The following is a 20,159-nucleotide window of genomic DNA, read 5'->3' as shown; positions in this document are numbered from 1 at the left end:
ACCGTATCGAAGGCACGTGATATGTCAAGGGAGACAGCTCTAATTTGTTTAGTATTTGTACAATGTAGACAGCTCCTGTATGACATTGAGGACTTCCATCCATTGTTGAGACAGCAGAAGCAGCATGTCCAGAGTAAAATGACCTGGTCTGAATCCAAATTTATGCTCACAGATCAAGCCATTGGAGAAGAGGAAGGATTTGATATCCGAAGCAGTGATGGATTCAATGACTTTGCTGATAATTGGGAGCAGGCTGATTGGTCTGTAGTTGTAAGGATCTGTTCTTGCACCTTTTTTGTTTAAAGCGGTTATGTTAGCTGATTTCCAAGTTGATGGCAGAGGACCTTGAGCAAAGGAGAGGGTGAAGAGAACAGAGAGAGGGTGAGAAAGAGCGGCAGAGCGGGATTTTAGGACCTGTGGGCTGATGCCGTCTGGTCCAGTTGCAGAATCAGAGTCGAGGTTTGACAGAAACTTCTCCACCTTGTCAGGAGAGAAGGACACAGAGTCCAGGAGCAGCTGGGTACGACTGGGTACGGTGGGTGTATAGATAGACGGGTTTGGGACACAATATTTTGAGGCAAACACAGAGTTGAGGCATTCAGTATTGTTTGTTTTTTCTGTCCAAGATGGCTGCCACACCACATGACCTACAACGTCGTCATTTTCAAACTATATGCAACAATGGTGTTCGATGATATTTGTAAAATTTCACATCGAAAGGGTAAGCGGTTTCAGAGATATAGTTATTTAATATGTTCCTTCAATCCAATATGGCTGCCACACCATGTGAACAATGATGTTTTCATGATCATCGTTTAATCGCCATGCCTAGTCAATCAATCACTTGGCATGGCGATTAAACTCCTATGTTGAAAGGTTTGTGTCGATTGCCCGAGTGGTTGCTGAGAAAACAAATTTAAAAGCAAATAAACAGTGAAAATGTCCAGCGGAATCACAATTATAATAATAATCTGAACGAAATTAATACTGTACCCTAATAACGAGAGTTCATCGATCAAAAAAGGACATGGGAAGGGTTACCATTCCGTTTCTATTTGGACGAAGTGAGCTGAGACGTTGCATCTCTGGGTGCCGCCATTTTGTCTGAATCTTGATGTTCCACCGCCCACCCTGAGAGCATGCGGTAAATTTAATTGGTCGAGTAGACATACAATTTTGCCAAAGTACTGCTAAACTGAGGGGTTTTTTGACGTACAAACAAGCCGATTTGAGTTATCCAGTGTTCATAATGTATAACTCAATTGAAGGAAAAAAGTTTTAAAGGATGTAGAATAAAACACCTCATTAAATGCAAGTGCACCACCGTTGATGCAGTTGGGGAAACACCGTCTTTTACACTACCTTATTTAACACGTTAATATAGTTTTCCGTGCCTGTTGTTTGTGTCCTTTATGACGTTCCTAAAAACATTACATTTCCTGTTTGGAATGATTTTCAATGTTTTTTGACAGGCAGACTGAAGCTTTAGCCCACTTGTGCGCATGCGGATGCGTGCGCGAGACGAGTATCTTATTATAATTCACCAAATGTCCGTCCGTCCGTTCGAAGGTACCGCAAAAACGGCTGAACCGAACGCAACGATATTTTGGGTGGGTATTCCTGGGACCCCCTGGAGTAAAATAGGCTATATTGTTTTTCCAAATTTTCCAATTTTCCAGTTTTTCCAAACACGATGGAATAATATTTACCGATATGAACAGTGATGTGGCTTTTATTCAAATTCTACAAATACTGTTTTGATTTTGATGAGAATTATGAACCTGCCGTGAATGCGGAAGTGGACAGATGACTGGGAATGGAACAGACGTACCTGTTTGTTTGGAACGGGTACGTTTTTCATGGAAGTCCTTCACGAACTTGCTGTCCATGTCTGATGTGCGACTGAAGGTGCTACAGGAATGTGGAATTTATTGGTTTCATGCTTTAGCATTCGCCGTTTCTGCATTGCCTGTTTGCTTCTGGCCTCCCCACCCATGCATAGCACGGGTATCTCACTAGTTTGTACAATTTGCCAAATTCGGAGCCAAAGTACTGGTAAAGTGCAGGTTTTGGAAGTGCACACAAGCCGACTCGTCTTCTACAGTGTTCAAAATACGAAATTCAATTTTAAAAAATTAAATATTTCCTCGGTCATACTCAGAGTGACAGACACCCGACAGAGTGAAGCAATTGCTTTCCCCCGCTTTGCGCAATTGGCGCGTGCTACAAATCATAGGTAATTTACTCGCCTTCAAACCATCAAGTCAGGGTCCGATTCTCGTGTTGATTAGAAACCATCATCCTGCTGCTATGCAGGTTTGGGAGGGGGAAGGAGGAGGGTGGTTATAGGGGTGGATGGTGGTGGTGTGTTGGGGGGGAGTAGAAGGGAAGAGGATGGTGGTTATGGGGGAGGAGGAGGAGGAGGAGGAGGAGGAGGAGGATGTGGTGGTGGGTGAGGGGAGGAGGATGGTTATGAGGGGGGCGGTGCTTGAGAATATTGATTGATTGATTGAGTGCTTTGCCAAGGCAGGTCCTTGGCTGCTTGGCAAGGACGTGATACCAGGTGGTTTACCATTGCTTTCCCAGCAGTTAGTCATGGCAGGAATTTGTAATTTTTTGAGGATGCAGGATGATAGTTGTGATAGATGATAGAGATGAAAGTCAAAAGTGATGAAATACAGATGGAAAATTAGAACGGCACTCGGTAGAGAGCATACCTCCACTTGGTTGGCCATATCACTCAATGGTGAAGAATCACTTAAAAATTCTACTGGCCGCATCCGGATCCGAATCTTCACCAAAATTGAATCGATTGTTCCTTGTTACACACACAACCTGTCCACGTTTCGTCCAAATCCGTCCATAACTTTTTGAGATATCCTGCTATGTATTGTTGCGGATCCGCCGCCGGCCTTCTCCCCTTACCAAGGGGGGATTAGTCCCCTTGTCTTTGACTGGCCTGGCGGGACCCGGGACCTATGACGTCCCTTCCGGACAGCACGAAATAGGGTATTAGGACCAAATTCTCTATTACCTAAATACTCGCGCTGCCCTGAAGCGAGGAGATAAGCCCCGCACGAACCACGTGTGTTGATACGCCGAGCGGTTTTGCGTACACGCGATCCGCGCCGTTATCACTTACTAGACCCCGATTCAAGCGGTTCTTATTCGTACCACGCTTAGTCAATGGAGAAATCACAAAGGCGATCGAATTGGGAAGCAAAGGAATAACAGGTTTATTTACACTATACAATGGTTCAAGAAGAAGGGGACACAGAGCAGCCTTATACAGTCTTACTTAATACCCAGGACAAACGGGCCCGTCTCACACACACACACTCACACGGGGCTTGCAGATGGCAGGTTGATGTTCACCGCGTCCAGGGATGGCTCCCGTGCAGCCTTCTCTCCGGTCCCCGGCACGTCCCGTGTAGATGGAAGGAGGAGAAGGCAGGAGCTCTCCGCGTGTCGTCTTGTACGGAGCGAGTTATCACGGGGCGAATTGGTAGGGAGCAGACTTCGACGCGGCTGGTGGTTATTCACTTGCGGCTATAGCCGCGCTTACTCGCGTGGCTGGAAAGCGCAATAAGCGTTACCGGCGCGTCTGGCTGCGCCTGCGTACGTGTTCCGCCAACACTTCTCCTTCTTCCCCTGGGCGCGCACGTTATACTGCGAGGTTATAGTTCACAATGGCGTCTCCACTGAACAAGTCCTTCTGACCCTCTTGCATCAAAGTCCTGCTGATCAGTCCTCGCTCTCAAGCTCCCTCGCTGTAAGTCCTTTTATCTCTCTCTCTCCTCTGCGAGTCCTTTCGAGGGCTTTGCGCAGCGTGTTATATAGGAATGCCCCGCGAACCTTCTCGAACTCACCACGCCCTCTCATGCCATGCCGCTAGAGCCCTGATTGGCTGGTGGCTCTTACCGTCATCGCCTCTGACGCTCTGCCTCGACTCCGCCCCGACCTCAATGCCGGCCCCACCCTTTTTAGGCCTACCTCGTGTTACTCGACTAGTGGGCAGCCAATGCGTAACTAACTGAGCGGGCAGCGAATGCTTAACAAACTGGATCGAGGCTAGGGTGGCTGGGAAATCGGTGGCAAGTAAAGCCTATTTTCTGTCTTTACACAACGCAGGCACTAAGAGGGGAAATGACCTATTCTTACACATACTAAGACATAACTATACTACAAATGGGCCTATGTTGCTCGTGTGACTAACTATGGGGGGGGGGGGCAACCCTTTAACCTTTAACCTTTAATGACTTAAATGTGCCAATCTCAAAACCGTAGCAGTATCGTTTTTGGCCCCAACTCCCAATGGTGAAGAATCGCTTAAAAGATTAAATAATTCTCATATCTGAATCCATATTAAGATCTTCACCAAAATTGAATCGATTCTTCCTTGTCACACACGCAACCGGTCCACCACATTTCGTCCAAATCCGTCCATAACTTTTTGAAATATCCTGCTACGTATAGTTTTTGGCCCGATCCCCAAATGGTGAAGAATCGATTAAAAGATTATAGTATCCAGATCCTGATCTTCACCAAAATCTCATCATTTCGTCCTTGTCACATACGCTACATCTCTGCCAAAGTTTGTCCGAATCCATTTGCAACTTTTTGAGATATCCTTTTCACAAAGAAACAAACAAACTAATGAAAAATCAGTCAGAGACCGAGGACTTTCCGGAATGTACTTTTTTATCGGCCATTTTGGATCATTAAAAGTAAATAATGACCTCTGCCAAAGTTCAAACGACGTGGGTTTAATCTCTACATGAGAGAATTCCACACAGCTATTTGGGTGGTGTATAAGCTAACAGATCGCTGTCACCATCGATCTTGCCAAGGCCGTAACACCTATCGGCTCAAAATCCTTTTAACTGTTGACTTGGTAGTTTTTACAATGAAGGAAACACGTATCGGGAGTACATACGACATAGCGATTGGGAATGTGACAGCTCTGAGGCATCTTTCGCTTTGCATCGCATTGACGGTGAGCACCAACATGGCGGCTGTAAGATTATTATTGAAATTCTAAAGATACTGTTTAGATTTTGATGATTTGTGTGTGATATGATTTAACGGATGTTTATATAAATCATTTATAAAAAAATAAAAAAAGCCTTCAATTTCTGATATTTTGCCTTTTCATTTGGGCCTTTCAATTGAAGCCCCGCCCCTTAGGGCGGGTACCATTGCTAGTTAGCAAAAAACGATTTGCACGTTTTGGGTGACCTTTAGCTTGACCTTGGGCCTAGAGAGTTAAAAATTGGGCACAGTCTATTCCATGGCAAGGCAAATATGTGTGTAAAGTATGGCGACGCTATGTGCAACGATGTAGACGTAGTACAGTGCACAAACAGACCTACAAACAGACAAACCAACCAACAAACCAACATACTTGCCGGTATCTATTCCGGCAAGTAACAAACGGACAGACAGACAGGGGTGAAAACATAACCTCCATCCACCTTTGGTGGCGGAGGTAACGATAGACGGTTAACATGAGGGCGATTGAAGAAAAAAAATAATTATAATGATAAAAAGAATAACAATTAAATAGAACTACCGCATTTGAATTCAGTTTGGCCATCAAGAAAAAAAAAAAAGGAAACATCATATTTTGCCACCAAAACGCAATGCAATCAATCATGTCATATTCATTATTTTCTCACAGAATGGAACCGACCGATTATCGTGGAATGGAATCCAAATGTCGTATACGGACCATGTGACCAGATTTGACACGTCATGTCGCAACTCTCTATACAGGGACTCTAGTATGGAGGAGTAGGAAGGGGGGAGAGGGAGATGGGAGGAGGGTATAGGAGGAGGGTATGGGGAGGGGAGGAGTTTGGAGGAGGAAGACTCGTGGGGGGGGGGGCGGAGGGTGGGGACGAGAGCGGAGGAGGAAAACGGTATGAGGAGGGAGGGGAGGATGACAAGGAGGGAGGTTCTGGGGAAGGATGGTTGTGAGTGAGTACACTATCCTCCAGAGGGCTAAGCTGTTGTTGTATCTATTGATGTCTTTCGAAAAGGGCATGACGTTGTGCCAGCATCCTGGCCAAATTCTAATCAACAGCTTGACAGCGCCATCAGCAGGTGAATTTTATTGGAATCGCAATCAAGTATGTTTGCTATCTTGATATCAAGTATCTATCACCTTGTTTTAGACTAAATAAGGACCGTGGTGCTTTGTTAGCCCATCCCCTGCACAGCGGGAGACGTGTGTGTGTGTGTGTGTGTGTGTGTGTGTGTGTGTGTGTGTGTGTGTGTGTGTGTGTGTGTGTGTGTGTGTGTGTGTGTGTGTGTGTGTGTGTGTGTGTGTGTGTGTGTGTGTGTGTGTGTGTGTGTCTCAGCCAGTCAAAAGGTCAAAGGTCAGCATCGCTAAAATCATCAATTTTCATCCAATTGCCCTGAAATTTCAATTTAACATTTGAATTTTATCATATTTTAAACAAAGCTTTATTATGATAATATGGAGAAGACAAATTATTGATTTGGTAAAAAGGTAAAAAGGTAAAGATTTGAAAGGTAAAAAGGTTTTAAAAAAAAGGTCATCATCACATAAAATCGTCAATTTTCATCTGATTGACCTGAAATTTTAAGAATTTGCATATTGGGTCACTGAATTGGTTCACCAACCAAAAGCTAGTTTCAGATTTGTTTTTGTTTTTATAGATCAATAGGTCAAAGGTCAAGGTTGCGTAAAATTGCCAATTTTCTCCCAATTGACCTGAAATGTAAAGGATTTCATATTGGGTCACTAAATTGGTTCACCAATCAAAAACAAGAAGCCGATTGTTTTTGTTTTTTTAGATCAAAGGGTCAAAGGTCATGGTTGCATAAAATCATCAATTTTCCTCAAATTGACCTGAAATTTTAAGAATTTGCAAGTCACCGAATTGGTTCACCAATCCAAAGTTAGAAGCTGATTATTTTTTTAGATCTAAAGTTCAAAGGTCAAGGCTGCATATATAATATATATTTGCATAAATATTTTCATTTGCATAAATTTGCATATATAAATTTGCATTTGCACATATTTGCATATAATTTGCATTTGCAAATATTTGCATAATATATATTTGCATATATAATGCATAAAATCATGAATTTTCATTTTGTATTTTTAAAACTGTTTTCGTTATTTTGGGCGTACGGAAGAAGAAGAAGACGTCTGAGTACAAATGGACGCGGCCGGCTTTGCATTTTCAGACGCTTTCTAGATTTTGTTTGTGTGCTTCATTTTTTAAGTGCTGTGAAAGAAACTTGGCACATTATTCAATCAATTTATCCTCGACAAACATCACGTGCATGTATGTCCTTCGGCTGTGCCAAAAGACATTGTAATCGCAAAACAACTGCAGGTCCCAACAAATCCCAGAGTTTGAGCGAAGAGTTTACCTTTCTTCTCTCGTGTCATTTGCTCTTTGTCCTCTTCATTTCATGTTACCTTGTGATCTCCACCTGCAGAGTCTCACAGAGCTGCCAACGGTTGTGATGGGCAAGAAAAGTCTTTGTAGTCAGGGCCCTTAGGGATATTTTGGGGCCGTTTGGTTCAAATTCTTCCAAAAGCACCAAATTTGGCCCAGATGTTGCCCATGCCATACTCTTTCGATTTTTGACGGGCGCCAAGACGGGCGCCCCCCCCCCCCCCGGGACCCCATATTGGCGAAATACTAAATGGCCGCCACCCGGATTAGAGGAAATCAGTTATATAACCAAAAGGGTTGGAATCATGTACGATACCACTTTTCAGGGGTTTTCGAGGTCGAGAATCCAATTATGATGTTATTTTGATGATTCGAGGTCAAGGTCAACCCTCAAGGTCATCTTAAAGGTCATTTTTGAGTCAAACGTCAGTTTTTGAGGTTTTTGTCAAGATTTACGTGAGGTTCACCATTTTATGTTTCTGGGTTGGGTAATCGAACTCTGACCTTATTTTTGACAATTAGAGGAAATATTTACATGTCTATTTCCTAATTTTCAGGCATGTGCAGTTCATCAGTCGAATTACAAAGGTACGGATTTTGATGTTTTATGAACTGTATGCCATATCCTTGTGTTTAATTTTTGTGCGATCATGATCCGGGTTCATGTATACATGATTGTATACATGTCATAAATATGACGTCATAGGTCATGTGACCTGGCGGCCATATTGGATTTTATGAAAACCTTAAAAATGGATCCCTGCCTTCATTTTTCGATCGATTCATTTTGAACTTTGACCACTTATAGTACGCCATGTGATTGGATGCATATCCTAATTATGACGTCATAGGTCAGGTGACATGGCGTGATGGACCGGTATGGTCCCCGGATCATACCGCCCTTGGCGCCCGTCAAAAATCGAAAGAGTATGGCATGGGCAACATCTGCGCCAAATTTGATGCTTTTGGAAGAATTTGAACCAAAATATCCCTAAGGGCCCTGACTAGGGTGATGCAAGGTGCCATTAGTGAGGAATTTCTGTCTTGGCACAACTCTTGCTATAGATACTTCTTTCTTCAACAACCACAATTATTCCCACGTTGTTGTAGGGATGGCCGGGATAGGTTTTTGGCCCAAGACTTCGATGAACCGCCTGCCCAGGTCTGACATTTGACCAAGTAGTCGGTACAGAATTTTTGATTTTTTTTTTCATGGTGCCGGTGATTGCTCGCCTACTCTTCGCAAAATAAATCATGTGATCTTTAACGACCACCACCTAATGCGAGCAGAGAGGACGCTCAATCGAGGGACGGACCATCCGAGGGACGGCGCACACACTGATGAATCACCATGCCTGTGAAACACTGGGATGGCAGTTCATAGCTGGGTCGGGATTCAAACCCAAGCTGGAGACCTGAAGTGCGGGTGTGCGTACCTCTAGGCCATTCTGTCAGCTATATTGCTGAAAATACTGGACTGGATGAATACATCTAATAGAAGGGATTATTGCCCCACGCATGCAAAGTGAAAAGTGCGGTTAAGCAGTTTGTTCACCTTTGTCTGTCTGTCTGTCTGTCTACAAATGTCAGTTTATGATTGAGGCACAACTTAATTTAAATTGAATGTCATATTTTGAACACAAATCGGAAAAATGAAATTGTAGTTCAGCAGTAAGTTAGCCCTGAATTTGTCGCAGAGACGAGTGATGTATTAAAATGGCCCACTTGGGGATAGTTCTTATTAGGTTGAAATAACAGATAGCTCATTTGCAGCAAGTAGCAGAATGTGAGAAATTTGTAGAGAAAAGTTTATTACAGTTGTGGAGCGAGTTTACTGAGAAGATTGGCAATGGTGTGAGTATAGTCAGTGCAGGCAGTGGTGAGAGTGCAGGGAGTGGTGAGGCTGCAACGAGTGCAGGCAGTGGTGAGGGTATAGTGAGTACAGGCAGCGGTGAGAGTGTAGCGAGTGCAGGCAGTGGTGATGGTGTTGGTGGAGGAGAGGCTGCAACGAGTGCAGGCAGTGGTGAGGGTATCGTGAGTACAGGCAGCGGTGAGGGTGTATCGAGTGCAGGCAGTGGTGATGGTGTTGGTAGTGGATAGGGTGCAGAGAGTGCAGGTCGTGATGAGGGTGCAGAAATGGAGATGGGTAGGAATGAGGGCTGGGAGACAGTTTTTTGTGAGCAATGAGACGATTAAATATGTAGATTCTTCATTCTGAAGGAAGAATAGTCAACATGGAGTTGTGTGCAGTTTTGAAGGAGCAGAAGTTAGGGATATTGAAGGAAGGAAGGTTAAATGACGTAATATCGGGTCACGGCAGGAAGCTGTGGAGTAAATGATGTGGGGAAAGTTTACTCGGAGGTTTTCAAAAATGAATATAGGATATTAGGTAAGCGGCTGAAAGCAAAAAGTTGTGAGGTCATGTTTTCTAGGATTCTCCCAAGATTAGGAAATGGAATATAAATTATGAGCAGAGTGATAGATGTCAATCTCTGGCTGGAAGAATGGAGTAGAGAGGAATGTTTTGCATTTCGGGGGAAAAGGGGAGGGTTTCCAGAATAATGGACATTTGTTAAATAGAAAGGGGGCAGCAAGGTTTGCGGTGGGAATTGAGGAAGGAATTCAGGCTTTTTTAAGTCAACGGAGAGTGGAAAAGCCATCAATGAAGGAACTGATGATGTAATTGTGATTGGTAAGGCCATGCAAGAAAATAGAATTTCGCGAAGAGAAAAGTTAAACCTATTCGATACCAATACCAGATGTTTAAATAATACGATGGAAGAGCTTGATGTCAAAGTATATAGCGAGGAGTGCGATATACAGGGTGTTCCAAAAAGGCCTGGACAACTTTGGCCAATTCCCAAAAAGACCTGGCATGGAATGGTCTCCCTGGAAAGCTTTGATAGGTACCTGGAAGTATTGGAGATGGAGGAGTATTATATTATGTTCACATAATACCGATATCGGGGACTAATATTGACAGAAATTTTAGGTAGCTTTAGTATGGACGGGTGGTTGTGTGCATCTGTGTGGAGTGTTGTTATTGTTGTTGTATAGCCCGGACAGCTATCTCAAACAAACCCGCGGAACAGAGACAGCCATTTGATCTAACAGGAGCGACCCAGAGACCCCCCACATCCAGGATGGTGTACCCCACCTTCACACAAGAGAGAGAGAGAGAGAGAGAGAGAGAGAGAGAGAGAGAGAGAGAGAGAGACAGACAGACAGACAGACAGACAGACAGACAGACAGACAGAGACACACACAAAAAAATTAAAATGGAGGAGGAAAAGGCCGGTCCATGGGGACCAATCGGCTCTCTGACCGCGCTGCCCTTACAAATCCGGGCAGCAGGGAAGAATGGGGAAGATTCGGCCTCCTACTTGTGTTGGGAGGTCGAGGGGTAGGTACAACCACCACGAAGAGGCATCCCCAATAGTTGTGTGTGGGGTTTTGTGTCTGTAGGGGTCTTGTCAAGGGGTGGTGTGTGGTTGATGTGTGTTTCTCACCCAAGAACCGCCTTCACCCACTCCCCCTTACCCCCAGAAAGGAGAAAAACAATTCCATTTTTCTTTTTTATAAATAAATTGGTCTGGTATTGATGTGGTGTAGGCATGATGGGTAAATGGCCTCCTGATGTGTCTAATTTTTTTTTTTTTTTTTTTTTTTTTTTTTTTGTATACAAGATCGAGGCTCGTGAAAGAGCGAACATTTATCACACAGAAAGACAAACAGACACATAAAACAAATAACATCGGGAGCGGTAGACAAGATGGGGAGAGAGGGGGAAGGACACAAACACAACATTTGAGAGCAGGGACCGAGAGACATGGAGACATCGAGAGATCTGTGGGAGGGAGAGGGCTTTGGGGGGGAGGCATGTGAAGGGGGGGAGGCATGTGAAGGGGGGGGGGGGTGGGAGAGGTATAAACATATGGACACTGCCAGGATTTCCAGGAAAGAAGTTGGAATTTCAAACAAGGTGGATCTGGGGTAAATTAGTGGGGGTAGAAAAGATCAAGGTTATGGATGGGGGAAGATAAGAGATGGTGGTGAACAGCTGTTTTAAAGACCTGGAGGGAGGAGAGGGATTGAAGGGAGTGTGGGAGTTTGTTCCACAGGCGGGAGAAAAGAGGAATGAAAGAGTGAAGGTGAGCAGAGAGCCGAGATTTCGGCAGTTTAACCATCAGAGGGTTGCTGGCAGATCTTGTGCGACCTGTAGGAATATTTGGGGGACAGAGCACAGAGAGAGCTGGGGGAGCAAGGCCGGAGAGGAGTCGGTAGAAGACAGAAAGGCCACCTACCTGCCTGCGGTGTGAGTGAAAGGCCCTCAGAGTCAGCTTCATCGCGGGAGATTCCAATGATTTTGAAAGCTTTGGATTCAACAGCGTGAAGCCGAGCCAGGTGTGAGGCAGGAGCACCAGCCCATAGGGGAGAACAGTATTCCATTGAGCTGCGGATGAAAGCCTTGTATGTGGTGAGGAGCTCAGGTGTGCCGAGGAAGGACTTCGCACGACGGAGGATGCCCAGTCGGCGACTGGCTTTGGAGGCCAGCTTGGAAATGTGGTTTTCCCAAGAAAGATCATGGCAGATAGTGAGACCCAAAAGCTTGAGTGACAGAACTTCTTGGAGAGGATTGTTGAGAAAGTAGATGGGAGGGTTGTCCAGTCGATCTTTTCGGAGAGACATAGTGAGAGAGTGAGATTTGTCAAGATTGAAAGACATGTTCCACTTGTTTGACCAGTCTGTGATTTTGTCCAGGTCTTCAGAGAGTGAGGAGGCTGCAGACTGCCGATCTGAGGGAAGAGGAATGGAGCGGCAGAGAGTGGAGTCATCAGCAAAGAGATAGAGAGGATTTTCCAGAGAGTCAGAGAGATCATTGATAAAGACCAGAAAAAGCACAGGGCCCAGCACACTTCCTTGGGGAACTCCAGCCTGAACAGGAAGGGGAGATGAGAGAAATCCATTCAGGGCCACACGTTGACTACGACCAGAGAGGAAGTCCGCAAGCCATGCATGGAGATTTCCATGGATACCATAGGAGGAGAGTTTGGTGAGCAGAGCTGGGTGCCAGACCGTATCAAAGGCCCTTGATATGTCAAGGGAGACAGCTCTGATTTCCTGTTTGGCATTGAGGACCTCCATCCATTGTTGAGACAGCAGAAGCAGCATGTCCGTTTCCGGTCTTGCTGGCGATGGGGAGAGACGAATTTCCTTGTGTAAGGACGTTATAAAGGACACAAACAACTGGCACGAATAACTAACGAAGCGAGTTTGATAAGGTGGTGTAAAAGACGCTGCAACAAAGGCGGTAAACTTTTGGGGGAATCTACGACGTTTATAATCTTTATTTTATTTAAATTTAATTATACAATTGAACATCAAATTATATACAAGAGTTGGCCGCAGACCTCATAGCGGTCCATCTTGAGCATGATGTATAATAAAACTGTGACGATGGAGGGGAAGATACAAAAACCAGACGGTGTAGGGTTGATGCGTTGACATCATTTTTGTGTGAACACTTTTTTCTCATCTTTGAATGCAATTGGTTGAGGAGTTGACATTAATAACACACTGGTGTCGTCAGGTTCTGGCCTCGTCCCAATCCGACATAATGATATACGGTATGTACTGCGTTTTTACCATGATTAGGTGCTTTGATACCATGATATCAGTCGTGGTGGTTCGTGTGCAGCCACCAGGCTGCTGGTTGCATCATTTTTCTGTGGGCGCGTCTGCCGCTGATGCAATGCCTCTCTCTAAGTGGTTATCTGGTACTCATTTTGCCACCTCGGAAGGATGACGGGCGGAGTCAACCCCACCTGGTTTTAAATCGAACTCGAACTCAAGACCTGAGGATCCCAAGCCCACCACCCTAAACATTAGGCCAACGGTGTGAAAGTGAAGAAATGAAGATCTATACGTGGGTTCAGTGTGTAAGTGGATGGTTCGCTTGTGCTGGAATATCAATATCGGGCGACGATGTGACTTCCAATGTATGGTGACGTCATAATCACGAAGCTCGTAATGCGAAAACCCTCGAGGTGACACTTTCTCGCTCAGCCTCGGTCTCATCACTCTTGCCATGTGGATTCCCCGAACCAGGTTTCGGCACTTTATAGCTTTGACACTTGTGGTTAATGACACTGTCTCCCTCCACTCCCCATGCCCTCAGTTGGCTGAAGACTGGAATAGACTGGTTTGGTCTGTTGCCTGTGCTGATTTGTCCACAAATTGTGTAGTTTCTTTGAACTCTCTCTTTCTCTCTCCAACTCTCTCTCACTCTCTCTCCCTCCCTCCTCCTCCCTTTCCCCTCCCCCTTCCCTCTTCCTCCCCTTCCCTCCCTTTCACTCTCCCTTTCCCTCTCTCTCCCTTTCCCTTCCTCTCCCTCCCTTTCCCTCTCTCTCTCCCTCACCCTCCCTCATCCTCCTTCTCCCATTCTCTCCCCCCCTCCTTCTCCCATCCCCCCCCCCTTTCTCTCTCCCTCCCTTTTCCTCCCTTTCCCTCTCCTTCACTTTCCCTCTCCCTCTCTCTCGCTCTCTCTCTCTCCCCTTCTCTCCCACCCCTTCCTCTCTCTCCCTCCCTCTCTCTCCGTCCCTCTCCCTACCTCCCTCTCTCCCACCCTCCCTCTCTCCCTCTGCCTCTTCCTCCCTCCCTCTCTCTCCCCTCCTCTTCCTCTCTCTCCCATCCTCCCTCTCTCCCTCTCTTCTCTCTCTCTCTCTCTCTCTCTGTCTCTGTCTCTGTCTCTGTCTCTCTCTCTCTCTCTCTCTCTCCCCTTCTCTCCCACCCCCTTCCTCTCTCTCTCCCTCCCTCTCTCTCCCTCCCTCTCTCTCCGTCCCTCTCCCTACCTCCTTCTCTCACACCCTCCCTCCCTCTCACTCCCTCCCTCTCCCTCTCCCTCCCTCTTTCCCTCACTCTCTCTCTTTCCCTCGCTCTCTCTTCCTCTCCCTCTCCCTCTCTCTCTCTCTCTCTCTCTCACATGTTCTCTCTCCCCCCCTCCTCCCCCCCCCCCCCCTCCAGCAGCTGTGCGCTAAATAAAGATTAACACTGTGCATTTGGCCCTTGTATCGTATCGGGTACCATGGTGTACGGTTAGTAGCTATGAAGTACGGATGCCCGGATCCATTGTCCTCGTGTCTGTGTTGACTTGGCTTGTCTAGGCAGGTTTGACGGCCATGAAATGTAGGTCCAAACCCGCCTTTGTACAGGTGGAAGTGACGAGCTCCAGGTGTCTGCCTATTTGCACCATGTGAAGTTCTCATCCCAGTATGAATCCAGCACAATCCGGGTGTGAGCTTCGTTGATTATTTTTCATCACCACCTACTACACTGCGCGTCTCAAAGGAATGGTATCTCCTCTGTAAACCGCGATCATGAATTTCTTGCCCCCTACTCTCCCACCGACACTCTTGTACGGTGACTCCCTGGCAGGTCTTTTGAACCTTTTAACTCCCAATTCAGTCATGTTTATGTTTGCACATTACCCCTGACGGTCATTTCGTTCTGCATTTTCCTTGCGCTTTCGCTCTTCCCCGATCATAGTTTTGAGAAAGTTTTATGATTTGTAGGTTTTTGTACACGAAAACTTGACACATCGTTTCGAAGACCATTTGCACAAGTATAACTCTTTCCCTCCCTAAACCTTCTGGAAGCATCTCTCTCTGTCTGTTTGTCTGTGAACAGGATATCTCAAAAAGTTGTGGACTGATCCGGACGCAATTTGTTGTCGAGGTTGGGTGTTTGACAAGAATGAAATGATTCGATTTTGGTGAAGATCTGCCTTCACCCACCCAGCCAGATACTTGAATCTTTAAAGTGATTCTTCACCATTGAGTGATAGGGCTAAAAACGACATCTATATAATAATAGCGTAAGGACTCGACTTTGTTATCCCTTTTACGCTGCACCCAGTGACCCGATGCCCACGGCACTAATGGATTTACGATCTACGAACCGCGCTCTTTGTTTATCACGTACAGACATACTCGAAAAATCTGAATTAGCCGACGTTGGGGCCCAAAAGCATCCGATTAACTGCCGATACGACGCCATCTTACGACGCCATCGTATTGGCGTCTGCTGGGCGAAGGCGAAGCAAGCCGTCCGCTGATTGGACAGGCGAAGGCGAAAGCAAGCCGTCCACTGAGTGGACAATCCAGAGCATGCATTTGTGCCGGTGTCGGCGATCGTTGTTCATATACGCACTCTTCATTCTCATCTTTCTTCCTAACTCTTACTCGGACAAGCAAATCCCCGATGCCATCCATAATGGTACACTCTATCCATACACCACATCCTCCCTTCTGTGGATGTTCCACGGGTTTCGGCTAGTATAGCAGGATTTCTCAAAAAGTTGTGGACTGATCCGGACGAAATTGGTTGTCGAGGTTGGGTGTTTGACAAGAATGAAATGATTCGATTTTGGTGAAGATCTGCCTTCACCCACCCAGCCAGATACTTGAATCTTTAAAGTGATTCTTCACCATTGAGTGATCGGGCTAAAAACGACATATAGCAGTATTTCTCAAAAAGTTGTGGCGAAGTTGTGACAAAACTTGGTGGATGAGTTGGTCAGGTGACAAGAACAAGCCGATTCGATTTTGGTTCAGGTCCGGATCCACAAACAAAAAACTGTTCTGTCTGGCGGAGGTCCGCGCCCCACCGAGTGTCGTTCTAGTTGTTAAATGGGTGGTTGTGCTTTGTCATCTGGAACGAGTGAACATGTATTGTTGTAAATTTGCTGTTTCTCTGCACCGTGTGTGTTTTGTTGTTGATTTGGGTGCGTGTTTTGCAATGTCTAATTGCATCCCCAATGTTGCATTTCCAGTTCAAGAGCACCGGAAAGACTTTGCTCAACCAAGTTTGTCACCATTTGAACCTCATCGAGAGCGATTACTTCGGCCTCCTCTTCATGGACTCCATGGGAAATGAGGCGAGTGCAGGGTGCTGCTTATGCATGGAATATCTGAATTTTATTTTCCCTGGAAGCACATTTTTAATAACATGTACAATGTCCCATGTTTGTTAGATTGGGAAATCATGATAGTTTTTGATTGGTGGAGAGGTGGTGGAGGCTGACGATCAAGCATTGTGTTTGAGGATAGTGTTATTTGTAGCTTCTTTGTAGTTTATGTGTTAGACACTGTTGTGCAAAAGTCTTCTTGACATTTTACCGCTCCTTCCATATTCCATCTCCAGGTGCTGCATGACGTCATCGCCGGGCACCGAAGGGGGCCCGGCGATTACGCGCGCTGAAAAGGAGTACTCAGTTTTCACTCCGGTTTCTTTCTTGCTTGTTTTCTTCTTTTCTTGCTTGTTTGTTTGTTACTTGCAAAATCGAAGATTTTTCAAGTATATTGGTCGGTTGCGTTTGTGGTTCTGTCTGTCTGTCTGTCCGTCTGTTTGTCTGTCTGTTTGTCTGTCTGTCTGTCTGTTTGTTACTTGGCAAAAAAAATTTTTGTGTGTGTGTATGTGTGTGTGTGTCTGTCTGTTCACTTATACTTGTCTACAGGTCACAATTTTAAGCCGATCTTCACGAAATTTTACCAAATGGTAGAGTTCGTGGTCCGACAAAATCATATATATTTTTGAGGTCAAAGGGTCAAAAGGTCAACATAGGCCAAAGGTCAACCACTTTTTCCAAATTTCTAAAATCCTCAATTTTCATCCGATTGACTTGAAATTTGAATAGGATATACACGTCGGCGAATTGAATTCAACCACCAACTATTTTTGAGTTGGCTTAGCGGTTAGGGTGCCGGTTAGGGATCCTAGGATCCTGGGTTCGAATCCCGGTCGATCGCTGAATTAACACCAGGGGGGTTGACTCAGCCTGTCATCCTCACAAGGTCGGCAAATTGAGTACCAGCTTGCTGGGATGAATGATCCCGGTGTGTACCCCGATTTAGAATAGGTACACCGTATCCCTGCGCATCGTAAGAGGCGACCGAGGGTTGGCGTCAGGAAGGGCATCCGGCCATAAAAACATTGCCTCAAACAGGGAACCATGATTGTCATGGGGCCCGCAAGGCTAACTCCCGCTGTAGCGGGGCAAATGGCCTTAAAACGATCATTCATTCTATATATTCACCAACTATTTTTGAGATCAGCATAGGCCAAAAGGTCAACATAGGCCAAAGGTCAACAACCATTTCAAATTTCTAAAATCCTCAATTTTCATCCGATTGACTTGAAATTTGAATAGGATATACATGTCGGCGAATTGAATTCAACCCCCAACTATTTTTGAGATCAGCATAGGCCAAAAGGTCAACATAGGCCAAAGGTCAACAACCATTTCAAATTTCTAAAATCCTCAATTTTCATCCGATTGACTTGAAATTTGAAGAGGATTTACATATCGGCTAACTGAATTCAATCACCAACTATTTTTGAGATTAGCTTAGGCCAAAAGGTCAACATAGGCCAAAAGTCAACCACTTTTTTCAAATTTCTGAAATCCTCAATTTTCACCAATTGACTTGAAATTTGAATTGGATTTACATATCAGCTTACTGAAGTCAACCACCAAATATTTTTGAGATCAGCGTAGGCCAAAAGGTCAACCACTTTTTTAAATTTCTAAAATCCTCAATTTTCAGCCGATTCACTTGAAATTTGAATAGGATTTACATATCGGCTTACTGAATTCAACCACCAACTATTTTTGAGATCAGCATGGGCCAAAGGTCAACCACTTTTTTAAATTTCTAAAATCCTCAATTTTCATCCGATTCACTTGAAATTTGAATGGGATTTACATATCAGCAAACTGAATTCAACCACCAACTATTTTTGAGATCACCATAGGCCAAAAGAGCAACATAGGCCAAAAGTCAACAACAATTTCAAATTTCTAAAATCCTCAATTTTCATCCAATTCACTTGAAATTTGAATGGGATATACACATCAGTTAACTGAATTCAACCAACAACTATTTTTGAGATCAGCATAGGCCAAAAGGTCAACATAGGCCCAAGGTCAACTGCTTTTTTCAGATTTCTATAAGCCTCAATTTTCATCCGATTGACTTGAAATTTGAATAGGATTTTCATATCAGCCAACTGAATTCAACCACCAACTATTTTTGAGGTTAAAAGGATGCTCTACTGAGTGCCATTCCACTTTGTTCTGTTTTTCCAAGTGTCGCTCTCTGAGTGATTTTTCATTTGTTTGTTTGTCACCGGCCTACAGGTCACAATTTTCAACCAATCTTCACGACACTTCACCAAATGGTAGAGTTGGTCAAAAGCGAAAAGCCTATTGTTTTGGGGGTCAAAAGGTCAACATAGGCCAAAGGTCACCAACTTTGCTAAATTTCTAAAATCCTCAATTGTCATCCGATTGACCTGAAATTTGAAGAGGACTTGCATATCTGGTCACTGAATTCAACCACCAAGTATTTTTGAGGTCAACATAGGCCAAAAGGTCAACATAGGCCAAGTTTCAAAAATCCTCAATTTTCATCCGATTGAATTGAAAATTGAACAGCATTTGCACATTGAGTCACTAAATAGGGACTTAAGGTCAACCTTCCAAAATCATCATTTTTCATCTGAAAAATCGTCACTTTTCTTCCTATTGACCTGAGCTTTGATCAAGATCATCAATTTGAATCTTGATGAAATGGACAATTTGATGGATCAATGGCATCCTTTTGTGGGGGGGGGGGGGGTGGAGGGGGGGATTTTGTAAGTATCCTGCTCTGCATGACGTCTTCTTGTATGTTTATCCGGGCGATATCTCAGCCATCCTTTGAGCTAGGAAGCTGAAATTTGGGCACAATAGTGAGCACGTGCTTTGGCAAAAATGGTATTTTTGTTTTTTGATTAATCAATTCATTAATTAGTTACTTAATTATTATCGATTTATTAAGTACAGGTACTTATTTATTTCCTTTCTCATATGGACAGTATCTCAGGCACCTTTTGAATTAGGAAGCTGATATTTGGACACAACAATGACCAACTGATGCGGCTATAAAGGGTCTTTTTGATATATTGATTAATCAATTTTTAATTTATTTATTTCGATTGATGACTTATTTAATTAATTTTCAAAGTTATAGCTTCGGATGAAACTGGTGGTTGAGTTATGCCATTAGCCAATTGATTAAGAAATAATTTTATGATGATTATTGATTGATTTTAATTATGCAATTAGTCAATCAATTATTGTACACTTCTCCCTCCCATTACTGTCTCTATGTGCTGCATGGCGGTATCGCCAGGCACCTAAGGCACCCTGGCAATGCCGCACTGGAGGATGTTATTTATTTATTTGAATGTGTCTGTACTTGTGTATTTTTCTATTCTGACGCATAAGGAAACTAAAACTGTGTTCAATGCAAATACACCTTCATGAAAAATAAAATATTTTTGTCAGACTATAACGACACTCGTAGTGCACATAGTCTTGCCTTGTGCGTTCACTCTGAGCAAAACCGCCGTTGTTAACTGAAATCGCTATTATTACGGCCCACTGCTATTATGGCCCATGTCCCCATATCATCCATGCACCCTATTATGACACATAGTTTTTTGGCATGGTTTATGTACGTCATAAATTTAATTATTCATTCACATTGGGTCATCGATCAGATATATGAAGTTTGAGATTTTTTGGATAAAGATTTCAATTCAACCAATTATGGCTGGAATACCACTTCACTGATGATGTCATTGTTATCACCCATATACCCCATGGGGAGTTGATGA

General features: G+C 44.3%; 1 protein-coding gene across 5 annotated transcripts in view; it reads left to right on the top strand.

Annotated features, from left to right (window-relative positions):
* The window catches only part of LOC137427524 (FERM, ARHGEF and pleckstrin domain-containing protein 1-like), a 99,170-nt gene that overhangs the window by 12,358 nt on the left and 66,653 nt on the right, over positions 1-20,159 (top strand). For 4 of the 5 annotated variants that reach the window (XM_078778054.1, XM_078778050.1, XM_078778052.1 and 1 more), the window contains exon 3: positions 16,270-16,374. In XM_078778054.1, coding sequence (XP_078634180.1) covers positions 16,270-16,374 — 105 coding nt within the window. Of the gene's footprint in view, positions 1-14,491; positions 14,733-16,269; positions 16,375-20,159 lie in introns of those variants that run through there. The other variant, XM_078778053.1, reaches the window with a different exon arrangement.

Source organism: Myxine glutinosa, chromosome 5 (genome assembly GCF_964187855.1).
Source record: "Myxine glutinosa chromosome 5, kmMyxGlut1.1, whole genome shotgun sequence".
NCBI lineage: Eukaryota > Metazoa > Chordata > Myxini > Myxiniformes > Myxinidae > Myxine > Myxine glutinosa.
This window is presented reverse-complemented; position numbering and strand designations above follow the sequence as displayed.